At 36.1% G+C, this 22,037-nt stretch overlaps 1 protein-coding gene across 2 annotated transcripts in view; it reads right to left on the reverse strand.

Moving 5' to 3' along the window:
* LOC120327520 (intermembrane lipid transfer protein VPS13D-like) overlaps window positions 1–22,037 on the reverse strand; it is a 101,077-nt gene that overhangs the window by 60,645 nt on the left and 18,395 nt on the right. For both annotated transcript variants that reach the window (XM_078114635.1, XM_078114634.1), the window contains exons 16-34: window positions 21,607–21,746; window positions 21,063–21,198; window positions 20,336–20,518; window positions 19,748–19,872; window positions 18,466–18,660; window positions 17,863–18,087; window positions 16,898–17,016; window positions 15,401–15,534; window positions 14,997–15,085; window positions 13,456–14,386; window positions 12,765–12,907; window positions 12,345–12,462; window positions 11,589–11,727; window positions 10,351–10,533; window positions 9,589–9,723; window positions 8,791–8,905; window positions 7,714–7,870; window positions 6,632–6,720; window positions 5,825–5,938 (exon numbers count right to left, since the gene is read on the reverse strand). In XM_078114635.1, the coding sequence (XP_077970761.1) occupies window positions 5,825–5,938; window positions 6,632–6,720; window positions 7,714–7,870; window positions 8,791–8,905; window positions 9,589–9,723; window positions 10,351–10,533; window positions 11,589–11,727; window positions 12,345–12,462; window positions 12,765–12,907; window positions 13,456–14,386; window positions 14,997–15,085; window positions 15,401–15,534; window positions 16,898–17,016; window positions 17,863–18,087; window positions 18,466–18,660; window positions 19,748–19,872; window positions 20,336–20,518; window positions 21,063–21,198; window positions 21,607–21,746 (3,470 nt within the window). The remainder of the gene's footprint in view (window positions 1–5,824; window positions 5,939–6,631; window positions 6,721–7,713; window positions 7,871–8,790; window positions 8,906–9,588; window positions 9,724–10,350; window positions 10,534–11,588; window positions 11,728–12,344; window positions 12,463–12,764; window positions 12,908–13,455; window positions 14,387–14,996; window positions 15,086–15,400; window positions 15,535–16,897; window positions 17,017–17,862; window positions 18,088–18,465; window positions 18,661–19,747; window positions 19,873–20,335; window positions 20,519–21,062; window positions 21,199–21,606; window positions 21,747–22,037) is intronic.

The raw sequence follows: 22,037 nt of genomic DNA on the forward strand, positions 1-22,037 counted from the left end.
ATGACCAGTTAACCAAACGTACAAGGAACACCCCCAATCAGTGTTAACTCTAAGCGAATTATGAGTGCGAAAGTGCTTCGCAGTTGAAAAAAAAAGTGCGAAAGTGCTTTTGCCGATTTTAACAAGTTAGGTGCTCTAGCCTTTCATATAACCCATTTAACACGGCATAGATACTCGAAAAAGCGCTCCTCCGGTTAATATTATGAATTAAAGAGAAGCCTTTCCGTTAACCAGTTCCCTTTAAGCGAATTCATGTTTAATTAAAACAAGCGAATTCATCGGCAAGGAAAAAACATCTGCTAAAACTTGCGCGAACAAAACTTTCATGCAATGTATCAGGGTGTCAGTTGCTTACTCGCGTGAACAGCAAAGGCTTTCACATTTGTTACTCCTTCCATCTAAGAGACAACGATTGATACACGTAGGCTGGAAACCAAATGAGTTACAGGGTGAATCATTTGTACAAATCCCGTGCAAAATAATCCCCCCCCCCCCCCAAAATATAAATAGCAATCAACTAATTATGGTTAGGTGCGCTGGAAATTCAACTTTTCGATTTATCCCTAAACCTAATCTGATAATTATTAATTTGTGATTTTGAACCACTTTGAAAGTCGCCACCCGCTGTTTTAATAGATAGGTTAACCTACCTTCCCTCCGAAATATTACACAGGATACTCCCCTGTTTTAGGAGATAGGTTGACCTACTTTCCTTTCAAACTTTTTTCTCCGAAATATTACACAAGATCACTTTGAAAATCCTCCCCTTTCGTGAGCTAGCGTGACCTAATTTCTCATTTACATTTATATTATACTATTTCAGAGCTTACCCAAAGACAAGTAATTTTTAAATGTCGACATGCCTTGGTTTGCGTGCGAGTTAGTTTAAATCAGGCAGAAAACATCATATATTGGCAAAATGTTTAGTAATGTCATGTACTCTCAGCATTCATAAATAGCACTCTTTGTAATGCTGCTGACCTAGTATCAAATATTCGCATCACAACGCCACTTGCGAGGTTTCCATATATTTCAATTACACTAATAGGAACGATGACACCAAAGAGTTTTCTTTTGCGAAGGTACACGAAATATAACGAGGGTGATTCTTGAAAAAAACATGAATATAAAAAATAAACGAATGATATGATAGTGGATCCCAAATAATTTTGAGAGTGTCTCGAAATACCAATCCATATGATAAATAATTTTTATTCGACCACATAAACGCTGATATCCTGAAAATTAATGTTGAAAGAGAATTACGCATTCTCAGATATCGGACATCCAGTCGCGATATTCAATCGTTCATATGCACAAATCTCACATTAATAGTAAGTGCTACCCACGTTTGTAAAGTTTAGAAACCAACAAACAGAAAATAACTTATCCTAAAACACAATTAAAACTCAGTCGGCAATAAATTCGTCGCCAAGACGATGCCATACAAAACAAAAAAGATTTGGTCGCGAGAGTTACGTTAGATGACTGCAAAACGACGTTGTTTTTTAAGCAGAATGTAAACCAATCAAATTAAAAAACGGGAGTTACGACTCCCTTAACACATCGTGTGTATTAAACTTCCCTGGTAAGTACTATTATTATTGTACTTATACACCTGTTGGAGTATTTCGGACAATTTCGAATTTAAAATTAATGAAAACCCGACATATAATAAAGACGCAAAAGTAAAATGAACATTTTTTGAAAAAGTTATTATTTAAGAAAGACAACATGATCGTACAATTCCGCCCAAACCTCGATGTTCGCAAGTGAGATGATAAATAAATACTTCCCTGTATTCGAGCAATTAACTTTAGCGTATCGTTGTTCTGCCAACAAACAGCCGGGTGCAAAATATTTCCGTCCTGTGATATGCTCACAAATATTCTCGATATTAATATCATACCCTCGCGTATGTACTTTCTATTAGCTCTTTAGTGATCCCTTCCATCCTTGGCCAAGTCATGTTTCGAATATGTGAACATTTTATTCGACCATACATGGCCGGCGGGATGTTAAAATTGTAAACAAGAGAGAGTCGCAACAATCGCGAATTTCGTTTTGTTGCGTCTGTTATCGTCGAAAATGATTACATTTGTTGTATTTTGAGGCATTTAAGCAGTAATAATTAGGGCATGACATCATCAAAATCGTCGAGTGAGATTTTGAAATTGCAAATTCCGTAAATAAAATTGTGAATAACTCGGTAACGAATTCAGCTTCAATGACCGTCGGGGTATTGTTTTGTTGAAAATTATAATTAATGTGAGAGCGCCAAAAACATACAGTCCATACCGATGCGACTGCAATTTATATGGCCGCACTTGGTGTGGCGCGTTTATTAATAGTGTAAAATAAACTAAACGAATATCAATTATAACCAAGGCTGTCAGCGTGTTTATTTTCTGTGGGCAAGAATCGTAAAATACCATCTTGAGACAAATTCACTTCTATTATAAAATCTAATTTTTCAGTTAATAACGTGTGGCAACTTTTTAATTTATCGTCGACCAAAAAACCGCCCCACACTCGTCCAAACGTGTGTCAAGCTTGACCGACAGGAACAGATTCATCGACGACTTTAATTAGGGAAAATATGTATTTTGTTGGGAATGCAAAATAAATGTAACAAAACGCATTTTTTTGTGATAAAACTTTGTATTTTCGGAAACGGATTGTCGTGAAGGGTAAAATTTGATCTAAATTAATCGCAAAAATGTTTTATTTTAAATGTAACAAAACACATTTTGCGATATAACCTTGTATTTTCGAAAACGGGTGTCCTGAAAAATAAAATATGATCTAAATTAATCGCAAAAATGTTTTATTTTAAATGTAACAAAACACATTTTTCGCAATATAACTGTATTTTCGGATACCGGGTGTCATGAAGAGTAAAATATGATCTGAATTAACCGTAAATAATGTTTCATTCCAAATGTATCAAAACGCATTTTTTTGCGATATAATTTTGTATTTTCAAAAACGGGGCGTCATGAAATATATTAATCTAATGTTTTATCTATCGTCTAACTAACGTCTGGTACACATCATTTTCGGGGAGAACTCTAGCCCGCGAAACGTCATTTAATTTAAAATAGAGAATGTTCCACGCATTCCAAAACGGAAAATCACCAGTAAGTCGACAGGGATTCAACCCTCCGGATTCAGTATTCTATATCCCCCCCGTGTCAGAAATTTCTGAAGATTGGAACAAAGAACCCATCAAACCGCCGCGGAAGAAGGGGAGTATTTTTTGCACTAATAATTAGGGCGTGACATTATCAATATCGTCAAGAAACTGGTGAATTTTCAAATTCCATAAATAAAATTGTGAATTGCTCGGTAACATTTTAGCTATAATTATCGCCGGGGTTTTGTTTTGTTGAAAACATGTTGAAACTTGAGGGAATTAGTTACAATTAGCGCCTGACCTCTATTAGGCACTCGAGCACTCGAAAAAAAAAGCACTCGAGTCCAATCTTTTCAGCATCAAGTCTAAGTCGCATACGTAAAATATCCTGTAAAAGAAGTGCTGTTCATTAACGTTATCTCGTCCTATGACCACGCAGAAATGCCTTTATTGCCGAATTATTCAATCACTATTTTAAATCAACATTCAGGATTGGCACAATTTCAGATTTGCCAAGTTTTTCACCATAGAAAAACATGAGAAAGTTAATTATCGTCTTAATAAATATCAGCATCACGGTATCGACAATAATATTACCATTCGCATAAAATTGGGACCGTAAATTTACAAATCTTGATAGGTAATATTAAAGTCAACGCAAATGTTAATTTGAGTCCTCAATGTCTTCAACAGCTGTTGCCGATGTGAACAAACGGGTAAACCCGAAATGTAAAACTTCGATGTCCGCCGACCCGCAAGAATTCATATTTGTAAAAAAGAGAGGGCGGGAATATAGATTAGCAAAACCTGGATATCGCCGCCAAAACGATCGGTGACAAGAACAATTAGCGATTACAACGGAATTAACCAGTAAAAAGGCTTTGTTGCCGATTTTTTAATGTTTCAACCGACGTTCCAAAAATATTTGTTATTCCGTACTGGTTAAAAATATTCAATTCAATAAAATATTGAATTTTGCCCACCCGTACTCGCATATCAATGAGAAATAGTTGTGTAAATATCGCAAAATGCCACGTGCTTTCAACATTGTGATTACAATAAAATGGCACTTAATGGTATTTTGTGAATTTGGTGATTTTGCAAATCTGTGACATGCTGCTAAAAGTTTCGTCTGATTTGAAAATCGTGCACTTTGGTCACAATACATCCAAAGTGACTATAACACTTTACTAACACTTTTATAGTCATTTTGAATTCAAGGATATCATTGATAGTCACATGACCACTTTCGTTCAAAGAAAGGCACTGGTAGTATTCCAACATCTGGTTTCAAAGACGCGAGCGTTTTTGCGGGAGAAGCGGAATCGGTGTGCTTGTATAATAATTATATTATAAACAAGAATTTTGCCGTTAATGCAAAAGCTTTATCTCTTATGTCTGCATCTCATAGGTTAGAATTCCGGTAAATATCGTTATGATATGCAGAATTGAGTTACAAAAGTACTAGTATGTTACTTATTTGTCAACTTAATACTCGTAAATATTTGTTAACTTTGAATTTTTATTCCATTCAAAATCAGAAAAAAGTGCTTTTTCTCTTCAAAATCGGAAAAAAGTGCTATTTCGCAGTCCCTAAAAAAAGTTGCGAAAGTGCTTCGCAATTTTCGCAAAAAAGTGCGCTAATAGTGAACACTGCCCCCAATATCTCTTTAAAAAGCTTATTTTCGCGTCTTCCTACTAAAACGCGCCCAAGTGACGTAGGCGAAACCGTTCGACCCTACGCGTGTAAGAAGAGAGAAATTTCAAAAATTTTTGAGAGAACGTTTCACACTCTTATCGCTTCGATGAACACGTGTTACAAAGAAACGAAATTCCAAGCGCTCTTCTGAAAGAGAGTTACGTCACCTTTGAAGAAAAACCAGACTCAGCTTCCCAAGCGAAGCGAAACGCGAAATAATCAATGATATGTGAGAGCATGTCCACGATAGTTGTCTGGAATCTTTGTTTGTTTATTATGTGCGCGAAATTGTTTCCCGCTCGTTCAAATGACTTATTTTTGAAGTAATGACAAATACTTTCGTGTATCTCTAAGCTTTGAAATACCTACACAAATAAAATTCACTTAGTAGTAAAATAAAAAATTTACAAAAAAACAAAATGTTGACAGATCAAGCACGGATCATAGTTGGATGCTCAAAATGATTTAGTTAGTGCGGAATACTTCACAAAACATGAACATAAACGTAAAATAGTCCGAAAATAACTATTATGACCAAGGATGGTAGTACGAATATATATGTTATACGGAACAAAAGAGTTAAAGAAACAGGTGGTAATGCCAGAAATCGCCAATAACTAGAAGAGTGATTCTCAAACGGTGAGGAGTGCCCCACAAGGGGAGACATATACAATTTTTTGAGGAGGCACGAAGCTAATTAAAATATGTGTTAGATTTCATCTTGCTCGGCTCATTTGTTTTTACAACTTTTTATTTATTTCCTTATTTACGTTCCATTCACATATTTTCAACGTGTTTTTTTGAATAAAACATACTTTCGCTTATTATCTGTTATTTGTAGCTTATTGTTAGCTACCGGTTGTTATTTTTGAAATAAGGCAAGAGGGGACGTGGCTTAAAAATCTTGAGAACCACTGAACTAGAAACAAGCATCTGTCATTCAAAAACCCTGACTGAACTCATTCTTTTACCTCAAACTAATCTCATACCTGTTCTCCTTCACTTAAATCTTCATTCAGTTGAATAGCGATCTCGGGGATATTAATATCAGCATACAGAGGTGTGTATTTCCTTGTGGTGATTGGAGTTGTTTCAGTGCTTGTCTAAAACGAATGAAAAATTAGAGAGAAAAAAATGATAAAGTGATATACAAAAATGGTTGTAATAATAGTGACTTATTTTTATGTATGACTAGAATTTTGAATCTGATTTTTTTTCTACTAAAACTCAGGTAGGTAAAAATGTAATTTTTTTGTAGATGTATGTAAGTGACGCCGCTGCGTTATAGACTTAAATATCGAGGCATTGCATGTTAAAATCTCTGGTGTGAATTCCCATGCTCACTACCTAACGCAGGGTGTAAGGAATTGGGTTGGCAAAGTCCCTCCTAACAGAAGTAGCTCCCTACATAGTGATGACAAGTTGTATAAAGGTGGTGGGCTTGAGATCTGAACCAGAGATGTGTAAACTGGGAAACTAACAAGGTTAAATCAAACAATTTAACCGCAAGGGCACCGTTTCTCAACCAGTGGGCCATGGCCAACAGTTGGGCCACATGAAGGATAATGCTGTTTTTACTGCTAAATGGTAATTTTTATTTTAATTATTGAAGTGGAAGTGCTTATATTTGCGAGAAGAATTTTTTGCTTTTCCTATAGCTTTTCCCTTGCATGAGAAAGTTAACAGGTCATAAAATTTTTTGTGCAACAAAGGTGGGCCATGAAAGAAAAAAGGTTGAGAACCACTGTGCAAGGGCATCAGGTCTACATTAAAACATAACCTTTTTCAAAACCCACCTTGCTAACTCCAGGTGTGATCTCTAGTCCAGGAGCAGAAAATAACTTAAATTCTCTGCTGTGAGATGGAGTAGACTGCTGAGATGTTACTGAAATGAACAAAAATATTGAAATAGGTTGGATGGAATTCAGATTTCGGATTATTTGAATAAAATGAGCACGACTGGATATAACATAATCCAACAGCATGTTTTTCTGAAAGTTAGGACTATGATCCAATGAAAGCTTTCATGTATACTTGCTATTTCATGTTATTCTTATTTATCACTTTGATACAATCTCGTTCAACAACAGTGCCATCGTGGCTGCCAAAAAATTATTATTCATTCAAGCCTGAGATGGCATTGGAAGTTGAATACCGTAACATTTTTGAATGGCTTGAAATTTAAGGTCTGGGCCAGGTGTAAAATTTTCAAAGCTGTGCATGACTTAGAGCAGCTCTAATGCCATAAGTCATTAATACGCCTTTTCGTCCAAGTCAGTTTGGGGAATATAAATAAACAGTTCATTTTCAGCAGATGTAAAGAGACTTCAGCAATCCTCTTGCACAAATTTATACTAACAATATTTAGTGTCCAATTTCTTGATATAATCTTACTGATTTCTTTCCGAAACTAACAATTTGTAGGGGCTACTATACCTGGAAGTACCGGGGGCTCCTCGGTTTGACATCGCCCATTGCACACCCAGTTTATTGTTACCTGGGTGAGGTGTTGGACGTGGGAACCCGAGATGTGTAGCACATTGACTCTTTTGTTCTGATAGCCCAATATATCTCAAAATGTTTTGAAATTCTCTTTTATCCATGACATGGGATGAGTATGAAACGTGCCACGTATCTCTAGAGACAATTATCGGAAAGAGGCCAAAACAAGCTCTCAAATGATAGCTGAGTGAAGTTTCCAGAACGTTTGAACGACGAAAAATGACATTTTTGTGGCGGGTGTCAAATGTTGCTCAGGACCACAGGAAAAGAAGGATTAACCACTGGGCAATAACTCCTACAAATTCTCAGTTGCCTTTTGCCATTTCCGCTATCAAAAAAAAAATCCTTTCCTACTAAATCCAATAACCCCACTTACCACTATCCAACAGAGATCTTCCATGTTCTGAGATATCACCACTATTCATAGATATATTGATAGAATCATTGTTTGTCATCATGGAACCTTCCAATTCATCAATTCCATCAACATCAATGTTCCCTCCAAAACTGATGTGATCTAAAGTCTTCAGTACCTGAACAAATATTGCATAATTCGAATGACACTTACTTGACTAGCATGATCTTTAGGATAGCGAATATGAGAAGGAAAAAGTTCAAAATATAAATAAGTTTTTGAATACTGTTTTTAAGAACTTAAATATTCAGTCACTTTACAGTTCCACCTACATGCCTAACATATTAATTTTGCTTTCTCTGAGTGGGTTAATCTGTTCAAGAGGCTGTGGCCTGCCATGTGATGAGTCTGTTTAAAAACCTAATTATTTCATCCATATCAGACAGGCACGAGCCATAGTTAATACAAATTCTATAAAAAAAAAGAAAAATTTGAAGAATTTTTTATAACATCTAATTTTCCTCCGAACAATAGTTTTCAAGATTGCAAGGCTTTCAATTTTTGAGCTTGACAAGTCACAGATTCTAGGTAACAGGACTCAGCCAAAGCCGAGCCAGTCACAAAAGATATGATTTCACAAGCAAGCTATGCCAAACTAGTAAGATTGTGACCTAAAGTATGCCCCCACCTAAGGGACGTTTGCCTATCTCAGCAGTTCTCAAACTGTTGGTGTTATGGAGCCTGTGAAGAGATTGACTAGTATTCACAAAGCCCCTCAATAAATTTATAAAAATAAAAATGAATTGAAAAAAATCTATTGGAACCTACAGATCATGTAATATTTGAATTACCACTTGGTTGACACATTTCGGTACTACGGTTGTCAAATTCCATTAGTGCTGTTATTGCCTACAGTTATAAAATTAGCCATGTCAGTATTTTAATAGGTAATTGAATAGCTCGCGGAGCCCCTAGGTTTCTCTCAGGGAGTCCTGCGGCTCCATACAGTGCGTTTTGAGAACCTATGGCCTATCTGATCACTTATTTAGACTGATTCATGCAAAAAAGCCTCATGACAACAGTACAGTTAAATCTCACCTGCTCATAGACTGGTTTAGACAGGGAGAGAGCCAGAGGTAAAGTCATTCTTGCTGTGACACACATCTTCTTGTCTGATATTGGACCGTCATTCACTTCATCACTCAGTAGAATTCTGGGAATATTTAGGAGAATAACGAATTGAAATTCAAAGAAGCAAGATAGCATAGTGGTTAGTCTTGTTGTCTTTGTAGGTCTAGCACAAGCGTGGGCAAGGCTTTTGAAGCCAGGGATAGAAAATTTGCTCATCTAGACTGGCGGGCCATGTAAGTGTGATGTGAAAGTTACATTTTATGAACAAAATTTACAGTGTTCCTTGAGTTATTAATCGCTAAAACTCAAAATTTGGTTTTAGTTTGCATTTTGCAGCATCAGGGTTGTGGTTCCTTGGTTGTGATCTCAAACTTGTTTCATGAAACAACAAAAATTTTAAATCTTGTTCCAAACACTATTTGCTTACATCAAAAGTATAAATTTATGGGCGAATTGTGCGTACCAATATGAAGGTAACTACCGGTAATTTTGTTCGCCTACTTTACATCAAGTCGTGTAAAGAGACTGAAACCTATGAGCAGGGGTAATTCACTTTGCTAACACATACAGTCCCCGAACTTGTAATAGAACTAAAATAAGGGAAAATTAGAATAAAATTATGGCCTAACCATACCCTGGTACACATACTACCAATTTATATATAGATCCTGGCGCATCAGTGGTTGCAACTCTTCTTCTATTCTTTCAATTTTTGTTTTTAAGGCTAGAGAGCAAACTCACATAAATGATCTATCTCTAACTCACCCATCATCTCCTTTCTTAGGAAATCTCTGATCCAACTTCTTTCTTCGTGAAGGAATGAAAGGTTTCTTTACAACTGTGAGTCGAATACTTGTGTCGTGTAAGATTTGAATTTCACTGAAATTCTTGTTCTTCAGGCTTAAAAAAATGTTTCAAAGTTAATATTCTAATTAGAAACTTAGTTGAGAACAATGAATACACAACCCTCAGTAAAGTACTGTTTTAAGTACCTCAAGGAAAGACTACTAAAGTATACGAACATACATAGGTACAGAATACAACAGACAGATATCTTAAATATTACATTGTAGCAAGTGTTAGTGTTTGGGGTGACTGCCAATGAAATGTTCCTTCAGGGAAAGAGCTGGAACACTTTATGGAAAGCCGAACGACCTGATAGAATTCTTCAGTTTAGCCGTTGAAGGTCCACCGAACTCTCATGTTACCGTATTTCCCGAACCATTGGGCGCACAGTGATATAAGGCGCACTGTCAATAATTTCATAAATTTGGTTTTCATCGATACATAAGGCACACCAGACTAGAGTGGTACCGGTTTTGTGTATAAGCAATAAAGCATAAAGCACTACCTTATCCACACAATAGGCATGCTTGCTTATCAGACGAACAATCGATTTTTGAGAAATTTAAAGTGTGCCTTATGCTCCGTAAAATATGTTATCTGATATAACTCCAATCAAAGATAAAAGCAAAAGCTATTCAGAATAGAAGTAAGAAAATACCGTATAATAAAATGTTACCCAACCTGTTTGAATCCTTCAATTTAGCCAACGATGGTCCGCTGTAGCTTTTCTTAATGTTAAACTTCTTATGTATTCCTGGAGATCTCTTGGCTTTTAATTCTTCTTCTACCTGTCTTTTGCTACTTACATTCATGTCTGTTATTTCAATAAGCATGAAATCAAATGCGTCTTCTTCTGGTCGATATCTGAGTAGAGATCGAAGAATAAAATCTTCAAGTAGGGAGGGATTTTTTAACAAGGTATTTATACTCCTTCCTACTCTGAACAAGGCTCTGTAGGAGCAGACACTAAGAAGATTGAACAGACCAGAATCTTTCAAATTCATCATGGGAAATGACCAGATAATTTTACTTGAGATAGCAACATAACTTAGTTCAGGGTGGTTCAAGGTTGTTGGCTCCGGGGCCACAAAAATATTTTTGCATTCTTCGCGGGCCACAATAGTGCCAAGAATAGGTGAACAGTGCAATAAAAAACAAACACTTTTATTGTGCAAACACATTGATCAGTATTTGTCATTTATCAAGCTTAAAACATGAAAAAACCATTAAAAAAACTTATTAGAACCTGCAAACGTTTTTCTGTATCTACATTTTTGAGCTGAACTGGAATTGATGAGAGGCCGTCGCTCGCCATAGGATTACCTTACTTATTTTACGGACCATAATCGATCATGCTTTAAAAAAGTATGGTGGTGGACATGGGATTTGTTAACAATCTATGAGGTTTTTCTCAACAAGTTTGTAATATAGACGAAATAAATTATTATAGCAATAATGAAGAACTGAAGAATATTAGAAAAACTACAGCAAATACAAAGCATAATTCCCCCCAAACAATGACATAATTTCTCCTTGGGAAGTATTTCCTAATTGGGAAACATTGTTCTAAAACAGTGGTTCCCAAATCACGACTCGCGTAACTGTTTTAATATGGTCCGCCAAACTTATGAAATAGTTTAACACTCTATGTTTTATCTTTTCACAGTCCAGAATAGATCTAGATACAGCCAATTGTTACGTCATTATCATAGTTTGTAAGCATGTGTATATTTGTCACAATTAAATCGTACCAGTATTTCAATTATAGGTACTGGTGCCGGTATCGGCCTGTTGCGGGCACTCTCCTCACCCGTCGCGAGAATATCTTTCTGCTTCTAATTTTGGCCTCTGTTCAATCAACTTTAGGAACCACTGTTCTAAAACACTACGTGTCATTCTCTTGGAATTAATATAGTTACCTTTCTAAAGCATGTCCATTCCTCACAGTGATCGTACCAAGGTTCCCAACGAGAAGTTCGAAACTTCCGAGAGATTTTGGCAAAGCAACAATTGGTGATTGCATCACTACTTTCAATTTAAAGAGAGATGGAAGAGAACCTGAAACAAAATTTAAATTTGAATTATAGTGCTTTTATTTGTTGGCGCCACGGGCTAGCTGTTAAAGCATTATACTTGAATGTGTTGGCATCGCAGATTATATATATTAGGTGCCGAAACGAAAAAGTTATATTTTTAACATGATAGCTCGTTATATACTAGTGGTTGCTTGAATTAGGCCTTAGCGAATGACATGGAGTTGAAGTACAATATCAGGTTCTCCTAACCCCATGCTGGCCAAGTCAAGTCTCACAATACAGACTACTTGATCAGAATTCAGATATATTGAAAAATTAGCGACAACCAGAGCGCTGCGTTAAGGTGGCTTTCACTTAGTCTTCCAGTAATAAAAGCACTGGGAAACACGATGAAGGATTCACCGAAGCGACAAGTTCAAAAACATCAAATATTTTAACAAATATTTTAACCTTGTGAACACCTTTTTAAACATAAACTGTCGGATTAGAATTTTATGTTAGATGGGGAAAAATCTGAGTGTTGACTACACTAAATGACTCGACGAGTTGAGTTATCATTGCAATTGCCTGTACCACACCCCTGTCCTAAATTATAGGTACCGGTAAATGAAAACCATACACTACTGCTTCATACACTACCTGATGATAGTTTTGTTTTTGAGTGAGTTCCGTCCACATCATCAGGTAATTGAACGACACTCTTTCCCAGCACTGCGATACTTTTATCCATTATACTGAACGCCATCTCTTTGTATGCCTGAGTGTTAGAAAATAACATTGCCAAGCGAAAGAAAAAATGAAGAAATAATTCAAATATAACTGTCACTTAATATAAATTGCGAGTAAATATATATTCTCTAAAAGTTCAAGACTTGTACCATTACACTGTTAAATATAATATTATCAAAAATCAATTGTCCTAGTGTTGCATCATCATTCATTGCTACTACCATCAAATTTAACTAAATTTATCAACGAACTCTAGCAACTTTAAATTGGTCTGTGGCCCACTGGTTGAGAACTGAAAAGAATATAAAATATGAGGTAACAAAACCCAACCTGTTTTGTGTCCACTGTCATCTTAGCATTGATGACGTCACCTGCTTCATCAGTCAAAGCCAGTATTTCAGCAACAAACCTTGGTGAATGCATGTACAATACTGATGCCAGATGTAGGTTGAGTATTGTCTCTTCCTGGTAATCTAGAAAGAAATGAAAATTCAATCTTTTTTCAATAAGTATTTTTGTGTGGGGGAATGTTAACAAAAATCGCCAAATAGGGCCAGTTGCCAGAATATCAATTCAAAGTGATAAAAGTCTAAAACTGTGTTGTTTTCGTCCCTAACAAGGCTCTACAAAGACATACAATTAGCAAGCCTAAGGTCGTTTGAAGACAAGAAGGATGACCAGGATGGTCGGTCAGAAATTTGGCCTAATTTGATTTCAAAGTTGTTGCCGGAATTTGTATCGTGTGTGTTTATTCTGTTGAGTGCTTTGACTGTTTTTGTTGATGAGCGCGTACTCGTACAGTTTTAAATTATTCTTGAGGTATGCCTGTCCTCCTATGCATTTTGTTTGTCCGTTTAGTGTTGTTTATGTCAGAGTGACCAGAATAAAATTGATTGATTGATCGAAAAAAATATTCTTATGTTGGAAGTTATTAACAGAAAGACTGTAAATACAACATCTAAAATATTGATGTAACAATGTGCTATTTGCCACAACTCTGAAAAAAAAATTATCTTATTACCTGTTGTTCCAAACTCATCAGAATCCATTGAAAACACTAATTCTTCATCGTTTCTTGAAGGTTTCGATCGATTCCGATTTTCCAATTTTCTTTTCACTTTTTGCATAGTGAATGAAAAAGCTTCGATCTTTTTCTCGTTGTTCAAAGATTTTTCAATGTCGGCACTAGGTGGTGTTGCATGGCTAGTTACTGAGGACATGTTAGAGACAGAGCTGTCATTCAAATCTTCTGGGAGATCCCCGAGACATAAAACTTGCATCGCGCGTAGAATCCCACTCTCGTCTTTGACAGCGTTTGTTAGATCTTGTAACGCTAATCCACCAACCGAGCCATGAACGTCCATTAACGTATCAAATTGTTTGTTTACGGAACTGAGTTTATCTCCGAGAGATGCGAGTACTTTCGTATTATGCATTGATAAGGTTGCGACTTTTCGACCTATGACCTTATCTCCTTCAATGTGTCGCATGAGAAGAATATTCAATTTACGAAATTCAATGACCACATCAGTGTCCACACCGACATTAGAGTCCTCTCCACTAGTGTGTGCTACAGTTTCGCCTTGGTGCTGGTGTGCTTGAAAATTGTCACTGGATTGTGCAGTATCCGCATGTTCAAAGACAGAATTGTTGAACGAAATCGGTTTCGCATCAATGGTTTCACTTTCTGAAGGTTTCAACCGATGCAGGAAATCTAAAACTGCGACCCAACTTTTCAAGTTTAACACCAAATCTAGATTATTGAACTGAATATTTGCATTATTTCGAGTTTTGACTGATTTTCCACGATTTTTGTCGACCAACTGTTCAACTTTCCATTCCATGGTTATAAGATCTTCTTCCGCTTCAAGTCCTGGTAGATAATTATCACTGTTGCCAGAATTATCATTCGGATAGATATCTTGCTCACCACTGAAGTTGAATATGTTCGCCTGTTCAATGAAAAACACATAATTTTCTGGCAACAGTAGATTCAGGGCCCACTATATCGTATAAATTATGCCATAGGTGCCAATTTATTACAGAATGCTTCCAGGGATATCATAAACAAACAGATACTCACAGAATATATTCAAAATTATTTATATTCGATTGAATTTTGCTAGATAGTTTTTAATCTTTTATTCTCAAGATTTTAATTTACTAACATCTGACAACTTAACAAAAATTCATCACATTAAAGCACTTGCTATATGTACGATAAATCCTATCCTAGTAGTAAGAGGAGAGTAACTCAACATCACAAGACCACATTGAATTTAAACTTCAGGACAACAACACAGAGAGAAGAGACTCTTTAATATTATTCAACGGTTCCATTACATTTGAACCCACGTACATTTGAACCCATGACAATTGCACCTGTATGCTATTGCACCTATGGAATTTTTTTTGTTTCACGGATAGTTAAACCCATACTAACCCTAACCCATGGGTTTTAGCACCCGCATATAGATTGAACCCGTGGATATACGCGTGGGTTCAAATGTATATGGGTTCAAATGTACGGTCACCTTATTCAACATATAAAACCATTCTCGCCTGTTTTAGACTGGAAGCCACAGATGACAACATATTCTTAGTTGAAGAAATTGTCTTTATATCAGAATGTTGATTAGAAATAGGAGGACCTGAGAAAACATAAATTTTTTAGCAATTAGACTGATTTAAAATGATAAATTTATCTTGCAAAATTGTATCAAAAAAGTCTCAAATAAAGATAACATGGCCAGGGACATATTTTAAACCTGCCGGTCTTTGGAGATTCGCAGTCGGAGACAAAATTGGAATTCAATGGGGCCGAGAATTGGAATAATTTGAATTCTGCACAAATTAGAAAATTTGAGTTGGATTATTCTAACAGCCTATTAAAGAAGGTTTCCATGTGCAACAGATTAAGGTCCAATTACTTCGTCAACTTGTCATGAAATAGTATAATGACCTACCATTAAAATCAGGGGATGTTGTTCCTGAGTCCAGTATATTTCCACTCCCTAAATCCATCTTCACACTGCGATGTGATGCAAGAAGCAACTCATAATCATGTCCAATGTCTTGCTTTGTATCAATGAGTAACAGGCTGTATATATATTGAGAAATTACCTTCACTTGCAGTAAAAAGGACAGATGTGTCATATGATATAATGCCAGTACATCTCTTCTTCAGATCTAGGACATACCATATTTCCCTGCGAATAAGTCGCTTTTCTAGACCCAAATTTTTGGCCTGATTTTGGGGAGGTCTTCGTACTAGGCGAGTATGATAATTTTCATTTTTTTGGTGTCGCCTTATTATGTATTAGGTAATGTTCTTTTATGGTGGACGCAATAGCAAGTTGCACACAATTAGATTAAAATTTAAAGACAGTTTGATTTCCCGTAGTTATTATGGATTGAATATTAGATACAAGAAAACGTCATTATAGGCCAATGCGCAAACATGGCGACATATCAAAGGAATTGCATAATAATTTGAGATTCCGATGTTGGTGCGATTTAACTACTCCGACTACTCCGGTTGGTGCGATTTAACTACTCCGACTACTCCGGTTGGTGCGATTTAACTACTCCGACTACTCCGGTTGGTGCGATTTAACTACTCCGACTACTCCGGTTGGTGCGATTTAACTACTCCGACTACTCCGGTTGGTGCGATTTAACTACTCCGACTACTCCGGTTGGTGTGATTTAACTACTCCGACTACTCCGGTTGGTGCGATTTAACTACTCCGACTACTCCGGTTGGTGCGATTTAACTACTCCGACTACTCCGGTTGGTGCGATTTAACTACTCCGACTACTCCGGTTGGTGCGATTTAACTACTCCGACTACTCCGGTTGGTGCGATTTAACTACTCCGACTACTCCGGTTGGTGCGATTTAACTACTCCGACTACTCCGGTTGGTGCGATTTAACTACTCCGACTTATTGGCAAGTTATATGCAAAAACCCATTTTCTCAGGGTTAAATACGGGCCTCGTCTTATTTACCAGGTAGACTTATTCGCCGGGAAATACGGTAGTTATAATTGTTTTAAATATTAATTTTCAGATATGTCTAATTTATATCCTTTCCTAACTAGGGTGCAATGATTTAAAAAGATTCTAATCAGTTCAGGTATTATTTGATGCTTGTCTAGTGCTTAGTTTAGAGTGAAGATGGGAAAACCAAAGTTTATGAGCATATTTAGATTACCGAGAAAGGACCAACTGGCAGGTAGAGTGGACTCAAAGATAAGTTGAAAGTTTTTCAACAAAAAAATAAGTGAAATACGACTTCACATATAGATGAACTGAAATTTGATAGCTTGTTACAGCAATAGCTCGAAAAAGGAAAGTAAAGGTTTAAGGACATGCACCCTGCACTGATGAAATCCCTCAAAAAGATTCAGTATCCAAGCAAGGGGGAGTTCACAAAGTTCACCTGAATTTGCAATACCAACCTATGTATTGAGAACCCAGTCTCATGATCGTAAGGTCTTTTTGTGATTTCAGCTTGGATTCTTCGAACCTCAAGAACAGAGAGAATGGATGTCGGGCTTTCTTCCAATAAAACTGAAATCTGAAAATTCATTAAGCATTTCAAAATCGGATAATGAAGTTTTCTAATTCTTGAATTGACTATCAATTTTGACTGGTGTTTCTGTTGCAAGAATTAAAATATATAAACCTATTAGCACAGAGTGGGCCAAGGTGACCTGTGTCTGGGCCACAATATTATTTTTGTACTGTTTGCGGGACACATTATTGCTAAAAAAATTGCAATTTAACAAAAAAAACTTTTATTGAAAATGTAGATGATATGGAGCAAGTCTGATCTTACTATGAATGCTCTCAAACTGAATGCTCTCAAAATTCATGATTGCCCCATTTAATAGCGATCTCAGTTTTGATATTGTAATTTTTTGTTTTGTTGATTTCTCACAACATTGCCTGTTCATTCCATTTCACTGTTATTGTTTCACGCTTCTGATGATTACAGCATGATTGCTGTGCGAGCTGATATATCTGTTCTGATCGTGTAATATTTAGTTGTATTAAGATAGCAATCGGCAACCTGCGACTCCACAGAGCCGCATACCATATTTTGTTGGAACACTGGGATCCAATGAAAGTCGGCCATAAAGTCGATTACTACTCACTAACTAACTACACATCAAAGCTGGTACAAGTCAAATAGGTCGCATTAAGATGATTAAAATCTTGGTGAGAACTAGAATTTAGAAGTGGTTTTCCCAGAGTTTTAATAGACACTGACATTAGAATATAGATGTTGCAGAAAAGAGAGTTTGACAGAAAGGCTTTTTCAATGCTAAAGGCTGCCGACCCGTGTATTAAGTTATATTAGTCAATTTAACACTTAGGATTTAAATGATGGTTCAAGTTCTGCCATATATCAAATGGTTACCTCATTCATAGAGAACTGGCAAAGTAATTGTTTTGATTTTGCTTTTTCATCAGATATTTTCACATCTGCTGTATCAGCAATTTTGCTGAAATTCTCAGGCAAAATTCCAGGAGAATCAGATTGTCTTGAAGAAGTCGGCCTTGGTGATTTACTCATAGAGGAAACGCTGGTAGATTCTGGTGGTTTTTGGGAAAACCGATCAAGACAATTGAAGAGCGAGTGAACCTGTTAAATAAAAAAATTTACTTAATATTTTTAAACTTAAAGCAACAAATGAACATAAGATCATTTCACATAAGGATTTACATATTTATCCAGGGGGAGAGGAAATACGATGAGACAGATTAATTGTGCACCTCACAAGTGTTAATAGAAGTCTTGCCAGAAACATTGTCGAATATTGTCGAGGTATTGTAGTAATGTTACATCAAACATTAAAATGATGTTAGAATCTGACAGGAGCCATCTCTAATAAATCTCAGTATCAGTTTGAGTGACAAAACAACGTTTTATATTATATGGTCATTTCAATTTTGAAAAAGAAAGAGTGCTGTTACATCTAACAGATTAATTCGTCTTTTTAAAAATTAAACCGAAGTTTACCTTAGTATGGCTCAAATGTATTGTCAAATTCGGAAGATTTCCTTTCAATTTCACAGCAGGACATTTTGGATCGAGCGTCGGTACGACTCTGCGCTCTAACAGTAAGTCAACGCTGAACCTTTCCACTAGATGGTGTGGTCCTTTTCCTTGGGTCCTGGTTGCCTCCCACTTTTCATCATTCCTTGCCACAAGGACCTGTATATTTCGATGAAGAAAATTTCATGTTATGAAGGATTGATGTACACTTAATTACATTTTTCATTCTCTTTTTGATACAAGTATACAGAGTTTCCATAAAGTCCCTTTACAATTTCAATTTTGTTATGAAGTCAGTTTTCAATATATCTTAACCAGGTTTGTTGTTTTTAATCAGTAATTGTTTAAGTATTTCTACTTCATTTAATATCTGTGATGGCCAAAACAATATTTGGTATCGATAAATCACCTTTGCAATTTTTAAAAATTTTAAGACTTTATGGACACTTGGTATATTATCATAACTAAGAACTTCACTATGTAATCATGTAAATTTTACTATTTATTATGTGGAGGCTTCATTTATATTTTACGTTCTGGCAAGACATTTAAATAGACACATTAACAAGACATGATAACTTAGGTGTTGAAATGTGAGACCTACATTGTTGCCAGTAAGAGATCTAAGAATCATAATCAATCGCCAACCATCTCAAATTAAGTAGGTGAAACCATGATTCCAAATCCAAAAGATCATAATCCACCATAAAACAAAGTAGCCCACTAGGTATTCGTGATTCTTCACCTAAGTGCCTTGTTTACCAATAGCATCTTAGCATGATACAATGAATTACAAATATCTAATTTTTAAAAAGGCTCCTCCTTTGACCTGTGCCTTGTTCAAAATGATGAAAAATTCCTATTTTGGATTTACGTACTTTTATTCAACCGAAGAGTACATTTTCAATAACCCTAGCCAGGGGCTTCGGCATGAATTTTCAAGGATTGGGGGCTGGTCTGAAATTTCTAATTGCCAAGTTGGTCCCGACTCCCCACCCCCCCTCCACAGGTATGCCCCTGACACTGGTCATGCAGGGAGCAATGACACTGTAAGTATAGGATGGGATTTACATATTCATCCGGTGGAGAGGAAAGTCAATAAGACTGAACAAAAAAAAATAAATTGAACGCTTATCAAAATATAAACACTATAATATAAAATCTAACAATAGGTTATGTTATCTAACTGGGCGAGCCCCCCAAAAAAATTGGAGATAATTTGACCAAAGATACAAATATTACACACCTGTAAGTCTGTGAAATGCATTTGATATTGCTCGTACATTCTCTCGTAAAATAATTTCTCATTCAATCTTTGTTGACTGGAGGATTCAGACAAATCATCAGCTGCAATGCCTGGAGGTAACAAACCTGAGAAAAAGTAAATTTAAAATACGTTTTAGACCAGTGGTTACCAAAGTTGATTGACCAGAGGCCAAAAATAGGAGCAGAAGCAAAGGGGACGAAACTGGTGCGTATAATCAAGATACCGGTATAATTGAATTGTTACAGAATATAAACAAGCTTAAACTCTAATAATGACGTAACAATTGAGAGTATCTTAAGAGCAAAAAACATTAAAGTGTTAACTATTTCACTCAAGTTCGACGTGCGATATCAAATCGTTACGCAGGCCGTAGTTCACCCACATTCCTTGGTTTGGGAACTACTGGTTGAGACCAAGCGTGCCCAAAATTTACGAAGGATGGGCACTGGGCAGCATTGCTCCCTTTTCTTCTCCATTGAATAAGACCCAATTTGAAAAGTATTCAAAGTTTCATTCACAAAAATATTATTTGAGAATAGTAAATTAAACATCATATGCAAATGCTACCTCCACCATCCATAATGTCATCCTGTTCCACATCGGGTTCAACTAACGATTCCTCTTCCATGATTGGTGGAGTATCAGGAGGTGTCACAAAGTCTTCCTCATCATCATCATCCACAATTTCTTCAAGTTTTGCTCCAGTATTAGAAAGACTTGATTTGTTTTTCCATTTTGATAAATAATCGTCTAATATACCAGTGAAAAAAAAATTGTAATAAAAAGCAGTGAAGGGCAGAGAAAAGTCAAATCAACTTTTTAAATGTTCCTTCATAATGTAAATTTCTAATGTTTTATCTTTGAATAGATTTCAAATCTGATTCTATTTAGTATAACATGTTATCATCAATTTAACCTAAATTTGGAAAGACAATAGGTTACTGTGAGAATAAATAGTAATGAAGTAAAGAATGAATAGATAAGATAGACTAGACTATTATATCGGGTAGCATCCTTAGTCATAATACGGCAATAATATCTTATTTTCAGGTCGCTCAGGACCATCGGAAAAGAAGGAGTAAGTCTGGTATTAGCTGACTAGATAATCATTCTAGACCTGTTGACATGCATGTTATAGGAAGCTGCAACTGACCGGAAATTAGGTGAAACAGTTTGCAGCAATGAGTCCGGCAAATCCTTTAACATACACACAAAACAGCACTATCGCAGCGCAGTGGCAAGTTTGTTAGCATTCTGCTATGAGTCGAAAAACAAAATTTTGCGAATAACGTACCCTCATTATGGTTCTTGAATGTCATATGACCAAGGTTGGCAATGACAACATTAGATTTGTTATCAGTTGAATCTTCTGGAAATATTATCTCTGGGGCTGATATGTTGAGTGTCACTGCCCATTTGTCTTGAGAAACCTGGATTTACAATATAAATGACAAAAATTTTATTACAAATGCATGCTATTAACAAAAAAATAATATGTGGTCGCGTCCTAAAAGACATAAAGAGACACCATGGCTTGAGTAGCTCAAGTGGGCCATTATCTGACTAACGCCTTTCGGCAATATAAATTTAATGACCCAATGTTTTTTCAAATTAATCAAGCAAGATAAGAGATGCCATAAAGGGAACTAGCAATTTAGCGCGGGGCCACAATGCCAGGCGTTATGGGATGAGCGCAGTACAGAAAAAAAAATGGGACAGAGCATTTTTTGAGACACCCATTAAAGATTAGCATTTCATGCCATAACTTCAAAAATTTTATGAAATTATACATTCCAAAATTTTACCTAATATCTAGCAAGGGACTGTACAATACATACGTTAGTAGTTGTTTTCCCATCCATCATTCGTTTCACAGTTCTCTTGATTTCAGCTTGTGATTGCTGTTTCCATGCCTCATACTTTTCTATTGCTGTGGCAGAAATACCATCATCTATATCTACACTGTCATCACTGGATTCTGAAAGAAAATGAAATTCCTGTGTGGAAATTCTTAAACCGAAATTAGGAAGAATTTGATCATTTACTGTACATGTTATTGCATGTTTCATTGTTCAAAAAATAATTTAAAAACACGTAATCTAATTTGACTGCAGTAATCAACAGAAACGGCAATCGGCTATCAGCCCAGAGCAGTCATGGGAATAGCGTATCATCTAATAGTTTCACAGTTCACCAATCATATGAGACATTTTTATCCCCGTGGGATTCGAACTTGCAAACCCAAGCAGGAAGTGTGATAACAATCGCT

The sequence above is a fragment of the Styela clava genome, chromosome 7, assembly GCF_964204865.1.
Source record: "Styela clava chromosome 7, kaStyClav1.hap1.2, whole genome shotgun sequence".
Lineage (NCBI taxonomy): Eukaryota > Metazoa > Chordata > Ascidiacea > Stolidobranchia > Styelidae > Styela > Styela clava.